The 12,131-nt window shown below is 31.2% G+C and overlaps 1 protein-coding gene across 1 annotated transcript; it reads left to right on the forward strand.

Moving 5' to 3' along the window:
- Positions 1-776: 776 nt before the first annotated feature.
- On the forward strand, positions 777-9,563 carry LOC145604927 (cyclic nucleotide-gated ion channel 4-like). The gene is made up of 7 exons (XM_081660915.1): positions 777-1,563; positions 4,424-4,639; positions 5,182-5,495; positions 6,870-6,978; positions 7,805-8,041; positions 8,296-8,382; positions 8,832-9,563. The coding sequence occupies exons 1-7, from the start codon at positions 967-969 to the stop codon at positions 9,345-9,347; spliced, it is 2,076 nt and encodes a 691-aa protein (XP_081517041.1). The 5' UTR covers positions 777-966; the 3' UTR covers positions 9,348-9,563.
- Positions 9,564-12,131: the final 2,568 nt, after the last annotated feature.

Below are 12,131 nucleotides of genomic sequence, written 5' to 3' on the forward strand. Positions count from 1 at the left end.
CTTTTTAATCGGTTTAGGACATACTATACTAGCTCAACCTGAGTAGGAGTCCGTTCTCGTATGTATATAGGAGAATATATGTACAATTTATAATATCGAACTTAGTCCTCCATATAAGTTTAGGCCAATTAGGGTTGGGATATGGGAATATATTCTTGTGATAGGCCAATTCAACCAAAGTAAATTTAAAACGTTTCACATCATGCATACAACTTTCAATTTACTAAGATTTTTCTTTTCATTTCATATGAAGATAAAAAATATCTTTAATTTCATGGAGAAAAATTACTCTATATATACAAACCTATACATCACAAGAACTTATAAATATAGTAATTTCGAAAATCTATTAAATCTTGATCTTAAAGTTGATTACCATGGGAACAAAACTGTCTGTTTCTCCAACTATATACTACGTAAATTGTTATGAAGTTGACAACATTTGACTTCATTAATGAAACTGAAAAAAGAAAAGAGAGCAACAGATGTTTTAAGAAACGGTTTCTATTTAACGTTTGAGCACTTTCTTTAGCTCTGCCCAATTTTGTCCTTTCAATACAAAAAGTTAAAAACAGTTTTATTTAGGTGATTCTTTCTTCCTCTTCACTTTCTCTCTACCTATCATGATTATAACTACTATATGTACATTTTTTGAGTAACAGGCTTGTGACATATGCATACATCACAGCCAAGTGAGTGGATCACAAACATTGAGGGCAAAATTGTAATTTCCTAGCTCATACAATCAAATAAAAATCAAAATCATCCTCTTAAAGTACGGCTCTTGGAATTGCAATAAATGATTATGCTCATTTATTTCTAAGGCTCAGTACCTTTCATTCTCAAATTCAATAGTCCTACTTTTTTCCCTTCATCCTTTTTACAAGGGATTATTATTCAAAACTAACCAAACCCTAGAAGAGAAGTTTGCATGTGTGTACGCGTGCGTGCGTGTATTGTATAAAAATGACGAGTACTCAAGAAATTCTCCTAGTCTCGCGGTTGCATGAGGCTAGGAGTGATGATACTTCGGAGGAAGATGAATTGGAAGAGGAGGATGATGATACTGAATTCGGAGATATTAATTTTTATAAAGATGGTGGTGAAGAAGTAACAACTTCGAGCAATTTTGGGAAAATCATTTACAATTTATTATGTGGAGGGAAAGGGCAAGGACGAGGACAAGGACATGGTAATTTATTTGCCCTTGGGTCAGTTTTGGACCCAAGGGCAACATGGGTGCAAGAGTGGAATAGAATATTCCTTCTCGTCTGTGTCACTGGCCTTTTCGTGGACCCTCTATTCTTCTATGCACTCTCGATTAGTGAGACCTACCTTTGCCTCTTCGTTGATGGGTGGTTCGCGATCATGGTCACCGTGTTGAGGTGCACGACCGATGTGATGCACGTATGGAACATGTGGCTTCAACTAAAGATGGTCAATCAACCGCCTTATAGGGGAGGCAATGGTGACATGAGTTTTGCTCGTAGGGTGGCTCTTGGATATTTTAAAGCTAAATATGGATTCTTCTTTGATTTGTATGTCATCCTTCCTTTACCCCAGGTATGTAAAACATAATATCTACCTTTATCTTCTTAATTAATGAGTATTCAATGATAAAGTAAGATAAATGAAATAAACATGTGTACTTTAATTAGCTTTAATAATAGCTCATCGGTTATATGATTAAAGTGTGTCAAATGTTAGATTAAACATAATTTTTTAATACAATATGCTCAAAATATTCCTATTTGATTTGGGTTTCGAAGAATTGATTTGTATTAAAAAAAATTCATTTAGGAACCTTGATAATTATATTATTTGTTGGGATGGTCTATTAATACGTCATTTACCTTAAAACATTATTAGTCATTTTTGATAAGGTGGTCTAACTAATACAACATGATTCATGTCATTATTTTAAATTAAACCCTTTATTTTGAAAGAGTAAATCAACTTAGATATTTAAATTTTATTAGTGTTTGTTTGATAAGACAAGACGAAGAAGAAGAAGAAAACACATAGTTTATACTCCGTAACTTCCAATAATCCCTAAGAAAACTACATTGTATATGACAGATCGACTTAGTATTCTATGTTGCAAATTCAAATATTCCATGTGTCGTAAGTATAAATCAAAGGTACAATATGAATATACAACACTAACAATAATTTGAAATCCATAATGAATAATTGAATGCAAACAATTTCAAGAGTAAATGGGAGAGCAAATTTGAAAATAAAACCAAATGATTTTTAAAATAGGACAAAAAATTGAATGCCCAATTTGTTTTTATAACAAAAAAATGAATAAGTTTGAAATTGGGAATTCAGAGAAGAAGGCTTTTTAGGGGGAAACGCTATAAACTATCGGGTATGAGAGATTTGTAAGTTAGCACAGTAATTCAGTAAGAGACGACACTTGCATGTTGGAGTTGTTTTATGCATGCAGATTATAGGACCTCATTAACTGTTGCAAACTAGTTAGTATTCACGTGAATGATTCATGTCTTTTACTTTTTTCAAGATATAAACCTCAGAATTTCTCAAATCTCAAGTATTGTTGGAATAATATACATTTACGTTTTTTCTGAGTGTTTATGGACATATGTTAATTTAACTCGTATCTTTTTCTAAGGAGTCGATGTGATAAATAATGTAAAATATCTTTTCATTATATATACTTAAACAATTCAAAAGTCAAGAAACTAGATAGTTTTTCCTTTGGGATAGATGATACTGAGTGCCAAAGATTGAAGTAATGGTTAATATAATTGATTTTTCTTTTGGGTTATTTATGAATTTACGAGTTCTTAGAATTGAAATGAAGAATAAGTGCTTATGGAGTTATGGGCAGTCATTAGAAAAACTTAAGTCAAATATGAGTACAAGCTAATGTATAAGTTTCACATCATAAAATAATGTTTTAAGTTTTTAAAGCAGTATTCAAGAGCTATATATTAATTATATATTTATGAGATATATAACAACTAAAGAAACATACAAAAGTTAATCTATGAGTGTATCACTTTCTCCATCAAATTGTATTTTATACAATAATGCAAAATTTTGAAATTTCCACTAGAACTAAAAATTTGAACATATTTTCAAATAATACTTTATTTGGCCTACATACCTACAATTCATATTAATTTCAAAATGTTCTTTTTCCTATCCTATGCAAATTATTAATTTCGAAATTCAATCGTTAATATATTGGAGATGCAATGCCTTTAAAATCCTCTATGCATAACTTTGAGCATATTATCTTTAATTATATATGTAGCAAGAAGCATAATTGGAAACTAATATTTTGAAACTACTATGCTAGCGCTGGATGCCCAAAGACTAATATGTTGTTCTTATATAAAATAATAAATAATAATCATGGTCAAAGTTTCTCAGATCACTTTATAAATGAAATAAATTAAAGAGAATGAAAATAAAAAAACCGAATGGAGGGAATATTAGGGTTTTGCTAACATGAATATCGACTAATAACACATGGTACAGTGTTTAAAGTTTACAAATAGTATTTCGATCACCCTTTTCTTTACTTGCTTTGACAACGTGTAGCACACAATTTCCTCAAAAAAGACAACTAGGTTGTGTTAAAGATGAAGTGGAAGACAAAGAAAATGATCAGTCACCAACAATTCCTCTTAATGAAGTAATAAAATGATGGAATTATATGTTTGTCTCTACCTCTTTCATTCAATCCTCCATTTCAGTTCTTGTAAAAACATTCTATCTGTCCAAGTACGAACTAACAAAATTGTACAAAAAAGCAGGAGAAAAAACCAATTGTTGATATAACAAGCTAAAACATACGAAGTAATATTTAAGATTTGTCCCTACTCATTTGCGCATTAAATGTTTTTGTTGTATTACAAAGGTCAATGATAAAATTTGTAGACTTTGAGCCAAAACTATTGAGTAAAGCATTTGAAAGGCACTCCCATTTAGGGTATCCAATATCCATTAATGTAATTTGCGTATGTAACCAACAAATACTTAGATCAGCTAGCAATTGTTTCAATTTAATTAATGGTCTTAAGTTTGAGCGAACGCAACATATGCTGGGAGAGATTTTCTCTCAATAATCATGGCCTAACCTAGCTTAAATTCAGAATAATTAAATTCTAGTAGGCTTTAAATTATTATCAGGTGAGATGTTAGGCTGAAAGTAAGATTTATGGGAATACCTTAAAGTTCATCATCACATCAAACATATCATAAGTCCTAGTGCAATCGTGTGGATTTTTCTCTTGGTTCTCGGGTTTTCACATTAAGTCTTAGTGTGTCACTTTATTATTGTTTCTTGCCATAAAAATACTACATATTTCCTTATTATTATTGCTTATGATTAACATAATTAGGGAGCCACGATTCTAACATCGTTTACACCATTTATCCTTTGTAGATTGTGTTATGGATAGTAATCCCATTTTTGGTAAGAAGAGGATCAACAAATGGAATAATTACAGTGTTGTTGATCATGTTCCTATTCCAATATCTCCCAAAGATCTATCACTCAGTTTGCCTCCTTCGTCGAATGCAAAAATTCTCAGGCTATGTTTTTGGTACAATCTGGTGGGGATTTGCCCTAAACATGATTGTCTATTTCGTCGCGTCACATGTAAGTTTTTCCTCCATTAATTAGATTTCTCAATAGAAGCAATGCTATCTAACATCATTCCTTTTTATGTACTTTGTTTTCAAGTCAGCTTTTGTCTAGAATAATTCATCTTTTGAAAACATGAATAAACAAGTTGCATACCATATATAGTTGACAATAACGGTTCGAATTTGAGCAAGTGATCATAGACATATATAGTACACAATGTAGTTTATCAAATTTAGAAGTGTGTAAAAATAAAGGAAATCAGTACATTATTGCCTAGAAGAATTACAGAAAATCCATGTTACATGTCGAAGAAATATTCAACATGTAGCTTTGCATTTATTAGGATAAAAACTATGAAAAGTGATTCAAAAGTAATGCACGTACCAAATTGTACGGATTTATAACCAAATAAAATTTGATCATGTAATTGAAATTTTCATTATGTTTAAGTCCTATATTTTCCACATAAATTTTAATTTATATATATTTAATTTATGTTAAATTCGATCATGTAATTGAAATTTTAATGTTTGAATTACTTTGCCATATTTCAGGCAGCAGGAGCATGTTGGTACTTGCTAGGGTTCCAAAGGGTAACCGAGTGTTTACAAGACGAATGTAGTAAAATGCACGGGTGTAGCGCGAAATTGCTAGCTTCCCAAGAGCCTATCTACTATGGTTATAAAGCCTTGATCAAAGATCACGGCCGTAATTTTTGGGCATCCAATAGAACAGCAAGGTCTAATTGCTTGGAAAGTTACAATAACTATGAATATGGAGCTTATAAATGGGTCATTTATCTTGTTAGCAATAATAATCGCTTCGAAAAGATACTTATGCCTATATTCTGGGGGCTTATGACTATGAGGTAACGCCATTTGTTGTTCTTCATCTTCTTTGATTATGGTTTATGCAATTATTTTTTTTATTAAATGCTTAGCTTGAAATCTATTTTTTATGACATTGTGATATAATTGACTAAATTTGAGTGTTAGCTAATTGTATTTATGTTGCAAATTTTTGTGATGAGATTATAGGGAGTGATTTGATGTCTAAACTACATTCCAACAAAAACATTTCATGCATGCCTCTAAGTAATGTGTGATAGAATGTGATAGACATGAATTATTTAAGTCTAAACTACTAACATAAAAAAATATTATCATGTCACTAACTTAATTAGCTTAGTTAGACACCTAGGGCCTGTTCACATTTACTAAACTGAGCTGAACTGAACTGAACTGATTGGAGCTGAACTGAACTGAACTGAGCTGAGCTGAGTTGAAATGAATATTTTATGAGAGAAGAAAATTAGGAGCTGAACTGAACAGAATTTAACTGAAATTAAGTAAATGTGAACAGGCCCATAGTATATAGAGTGAGTAGACTATTGAGTATTGTTTGACACTCTTAAACAATATAATCCCAAAGTAGTTATGGACTTGTGATAGTATTTTAGATAAGTGCAAAGAGCATCTCATGTCATATAATTATGGTATGTTGTCCATATTTCTATTATGCTATATATGGATAGTCTTCATGTCATTGTTCGATCCTATGGTGACGCCTCAAATTAAGAAGTTGCATATTTTGATCATACTAGAACTGATCAACTACTTACAAACCAACTCGGTCCTTGATTATTCGGCCATAAAACTGAATTTGGATTTAATTTTAATGATTTTTAGTTTGATTCGATTTTGGACCGATAAACAACCTCCTACATGCAAAATGGTTACTATAATTAGGATTCCTATTAGGATATGCAAAACTAGGCTTAACTTTTCTCGAGAAGTGAGCTACTCCCTAGTAGAATAAATTACAAAATTCAATTTCTTTCAAAATACTAACAAAATTCAATTTCTATCAAACTACTAATCTTTTGACAATTAATCCACTTAGTTTGTCCACAAACTGTTTATGTCGAATTTTCAAGAAGCCAATTTATAGCTACAAATTTACATATATATTGCCTAAAATCAACGAAACAATTGGTAATATTTGGGTCCATGAAAAAAGATTTGAATTTGAAATTCTACCTTAAGCCAAAATAAGTTTTTTTTAATAATTGAAGAACTTCTTATGTGCTGAAATTTTTAATGCTGTTCAAAAACGTGCTACATGTTATAGTAGGACCATATAAAAAAAAAAATGTTTTGATCATAATATGACTGAATGGACTGCCATGAATGATCTTATAATGTATGTTTAATTTTGTCATTTTGTTATTGTTTTTATGCAGCACTTTTGGAAATTTAGAAAGCACAGCAGAATGGCTAGAATCTCTCTTTGTAATCATTGTCTTAACCACTGGCTTGCTTCTAGTCACCATGTTAATTGGTAATATTAAGGTAATTAAGTTAATTTTTATGATTTACTTCTTGAAAGTAAGATAAAAGTGGTTACTTACCAACAAGAAAAAGATAAAAGTGGTTGTTAAATGCATGTATGGATTATCTTAATCAGTTTTTCTTTTTAGCAATTGATTGCAATTTTTGAAATATATAAATTAGTTGAGTAGAAATCATTTGAAACTCTATTGGTGATGATTATAAGTATGAAAATAGCTTAGATATTCTTATCCTAAATTGCATTCAATTCACCTAATATAAGAAGTTATATACTAATATGGAAAGTATTGACTTATATGGAAAAGCGAAAACAACACAAATTTAGAAATAATTCGCATAATGAAATTTAGGTAAATAGAACACACCCTTGATGAAAATAGTGAAGTGCAGAGTTTTAGCATTTGGAGATGATGAATAAAGCAAATCATAAGCTCAACATTATGCACTTTTATTATTGGTATTTATACACCACAGTACTTTTGTTCCATAATAATTAATACATTTCAAGCTTGACACGCTTGTCAATCCACTAGTTTGCCTCCACAGATAAGTAAATAAAAATTTGTTTTTTTTTTTTTTCAAAAAATGATATTATTAAAATTATATCAATAATCAATATCTATTTAGCAATATCTACATGATCAAAAACCATATTCAAAGTTAATACATGTATAGAGAAAAAAAAGACTAAATGTGTCAATAATTATATATGGAACAATTGAGGTGAATAAAAGTACAATAATTTATAAATGTTGTGGAGCCAATTTTAAATATAATTAAGCCCTATAATTAATTTGTTATGGTTTATTGAAAAAAAAAAATGTAGGTGTTCTTGCATGCTACAACATCAAAGAAGCAAGCAATGCAGCTTCGAATGAGAAACATAGAATGGTGGATGAAAAAGAGAAAATTGCCTTATAAATTAAAGCAAAGAGTCCGTAACTATGAATGGCAACGTTGGGCTGCCATGCGAGGGGTTGATGAATGTGAGATGATCCGAAACCTGCCTGAAGGCCTAAGGAGGGACATTAAGTACCATCTTTGTCTCGATTTAGTTAAACAGGTAACTGTAAACAAAACACATTATATTTTTTACAACTACGTACTATGGAGAACTTTTTTTTATCGTGTCATGCTCTTTTACATAAACTGTCTATAATATTGTTGAATTCAATTTATGTTGGGTTATCAATGCTGAGATGAGGTAATACAATTTATGTCAGTTCTAGCTCATATTCTAATTCTAATTTCCTTTCCGCTTTTTCAATAATTTCAAATCAAGACTTATTTAGCTTATACTCCGTACTCTTTATGTAGGTGCCACTATTTCAGCATATGGACAACCTAGTTTTAGAGAACATATGTGACCGTGTGAAGTCCCTTGTATTCACTAAGGGAGAAACGGTAAGTATTACAAGTACTATTCATCCATTTTGCGATTATAATTTTTTTGTTTCATGGTCAAAAAAAAAAAAAAAAAAAAAAAGCATGAAGGTGTTTCACTAGTAAATTGCACCATGAGTTTGATATGTGCGATAAGGAAAATAGAAACCTCTACTACAACTAAGAAATGCTCCAAATTTTAGAGATTTCAGCTTAAGAGCAAGGCCCAGGAATATGTTTTATACTCTATCACTTATAGCACTATTTACTCACTACCTTCTAAATTATTTGTTACAGTGTTCCAACGTCTCATTATTAATGACACATTTGTATCATTTTCGCACATTTAAATTCTCATGAACATAATAAGATGAGTGTATGAATTGAAGGCCCAAATTTTGGTATTTTGGCACAAAAAATGATCCACTCTACGAAAATTAAACTTCAAATTTGATTTTTTCTTCCTATAGATAACCAAAGAGGGTGATCCAGTACGAAGAATGTTATTTATAGTCCGAGGACATCTTCAAAGTAGCCAATTTCTAAGAGACGGTGTAAAAAGTTGTTGTATGTTAGGCCCTGGTAACTTCAGCGGAGATGAGCTATTGTCATGGTGCCTAAGAAGGCCATTTATCGAACGATTACCACCTTCATCATCGACACTAGTCACCCTCGAAACAACAGAAGCATTTGGGCTAGAAGCCGAAGATGTTAAGTACGTGACACAACATTTTCGTTACACATTTGTTAACGAAAAGGTTAAGAGGAGTGCAAGGTATTACTCCCCTGGTTGGAGGACTTGGGCTGCTGTCGCGATTCAGTTGGCTTGGAGAAGGTATAAGCATCGATTGACACTTACTTCGTTGTCTTTTATTAGGCCTAGAAGGCCATTGTCGCGGAGTTCTTCGCTTGGGGAAGATAGGTTGAGGCTTTATACTGCTCTATTGACATCTCCGAAGCCAAATCAGGATGATTTTGAGTTCTAATTTGAGGAAAAAAGTTGTTTTTGTTAAGAACAATGATATATAATGATGTATATGAATAAGTTTTATTACCATTAGGAGGTTTGATTATTGCAGCAATGTAAATAAATTTTATATCCATGTTTTCATTCATTTTATATGATAAATATCTTGTTTAGATTCATAAGCAAACTTCAATTTGTTAAAAGGGTGACGAGTTTCAATTCATAATATAAATCAATGCATACAAGGCTATGTTATTTTTTGTAATTACTTTGATTGTAATACTTTGAGATAAACTTTTTTAGTCATGAATATTCAGTTCTATTATATTCTATAATACATAAATTATTAGATGCGCATGGAAGTATCTAATGTGATTTACTTACAATACATGTTAGACATGCTCAAGTGTGTGTAAAAGAGTAATATGCCGCTTTTATACGAGCAAGTGTGTTGAGTTTTCTCCGATGATGGATCACATTTTAAGTGTTCCTAGCCTAGTAGGTGCACCATATGAAAATTGACGTTAATGGACATAAGGGGGCTATGAGGCCTTTTGCTATCTTGTATAGGTTTTATGGTGAGTAAAATATGGTAATATGTATATCTTTTGGGCCTATTTTAAAACCAAGATTACGAGATCTCTTGCTTATATAGTTTCAAAAAACCACTACATTGATTTTGTATAGAAAATTAGAAACTACTTTCTATTTTTCTAATGTATGTGACTTTTGCTTCAACTTTATAACTTCTCTTAGTAAATAATCATAAGCTAAAACAATTTCATAATAGGGGACACTCTTAAAAATGAGCTGATTATGGGTCAAACTTTAAAGCAAATATTGGATCGTTTGACGTATGACTGTATGAGAGTCGAGGCCCTAAAGGGCAAATCAAGTTTGAACCACAATCGTTTTGGCTAAAGTGATTAGCTTTATCTTATACACCAAGTAGATGTGCTAACAAATCACGGTGATAAAGTCCTTGACACAAATTAAACAAATAACAATTTGTTCTTCGAAATTGTAACAAATATACAACAAATTAAATGATTTACAGACAATTCCAAATTCCCTACATGAATCACAAAAATATACAAATATTGCAAATTGAACATAATTACATATAGAAAGAAATGACTAGAGGAGAAAAGAGTGAAGATGTTTCAAGCTTTAGCAGTAACATCGAACCTTGAAGAGCAAAAAAGCTAAGCTTTCGATGCAAAAGTAGATGAAGCATCCATGACAATGTGTTACAAATGAGCCAAAATCTGTCCCTACTATGCATTGCCACCCACCTCCATACACCATATCAAATTCCTGCATATCAATCAAATCCACTTTCATTGGTGAACTGATTTGATGGCCAAACATTGTAATTGTTTCATTGTTTGTTCACTTTGATGACCTATGTTTTGTACGTATAGATCACATGTGTATTATGATTCTCATTTGAATCTATTATTGTTACTCTATTTAAGTACGTAACAGTGTAACACAACATACACTATATCAAATCCGGCTTCTATTATTTGACATGGTGTATTTATTCTCATTAAGTTGTCCAGAATCGATCTCATCATTATTGTCCAGAATTGTATACTATATACTAAGCTAATTGACAAAAAACCCTATATGATCTGAACTTGAACGAACCTTATCGTCATAGTAACTCAATCATTGAGTAATTATATTACATTGCAACATTAATTAACCTAAACAAATCGATTACAATGCCAATCAAATTGATGTTAACTAATTCTCTAGAATCTAATAACTCTAATTGACAATAAAATCAAATATGGTCCGAAATTGAACCCTGTAACTCATTGTGTCCACTTATAGTATAGCAACGCTACATTAATAAAGGAGCGATTATAATTTCGCTGTCCTTGATAGAAACTAACAAGGCAAAATACAACTCGCCCTGCTTGATCGATTTATCTCGTGCTCTTTAATATTTTTTCTTGTAGTGATTGTCTCTAACTAAATCCATCGATATCATATGACACATTTGCTACCTCTAATCTTTATACTTAAATCTATGACATTGCATAAATATAATGATTGAGCAACATTGAATTTCCAATCATTAACCAAATTATTATGCATGTACCTTCAATTTTAAGTATATACTCATTGTCCAATCAACAATAATCTCTAACTAAATCTATCAATATGAGTAGTACAAGTGATTATTTTACCTTTTTGATGAAACGAGCTATGTCAGTAGACTCAGTGACATCATAGCAATCAAGGGCTTTTGCTGCCAATTTAAGGGCATCTTGTTGCATTGTTTGTAGCATATCTGTCTCTCCTATAATTGCCTTTCCTTCTAACATGTTTACCTTAATTAGGTTTATTAACTTATTTAAAATATACCTAAAATTGTAGTTAGAAAAATAACAAGAGAACTCTTTTTGAAGACCTTTTTTGATGTCTAAAATTGAGTGCTTTTTGGGTGATGAAAGAGAGGATTATATTGCTTCTAAGTGGGTCAATTCAACCGAAGGAGGGAGTAGGGTGTTTGGGACCCTTTTATCTTGTGGCCATTAAACACACACAATTATGTACTTTGTTTAGGACAAATTTATTTTGGGGCCCTTTATCTTTTTATCATTTAATCTAAAGGCATATATGGTTATGGATTAATGAGATACAATTTATCTAGGGTATATATGACCTATTTTGATCATGGAGTTGTTCAATGTGATTGCTCCCGGTATTTTCTGATATTTGTTATGACGACTGCTTTTTAATTGACACATTTGTATAGATAAGGTATAAAGCACATAGTTAACTGCTA

This window comes from Chenopodium album, chromosome 22 (assembly GCF_948465745.1).
Source record: "Chenopodium album chromosome 22, dcCheAlbu1.1, whole genome shotgun sequence".
Taxonomy (NCBI): domain Eukaryota; kingdom Viridiplantae; phylum Streptophyta; class Magnoliopsida; order Caryophyllales; family Amaranthaceae; genus Chenopodium; species Chenopodium album.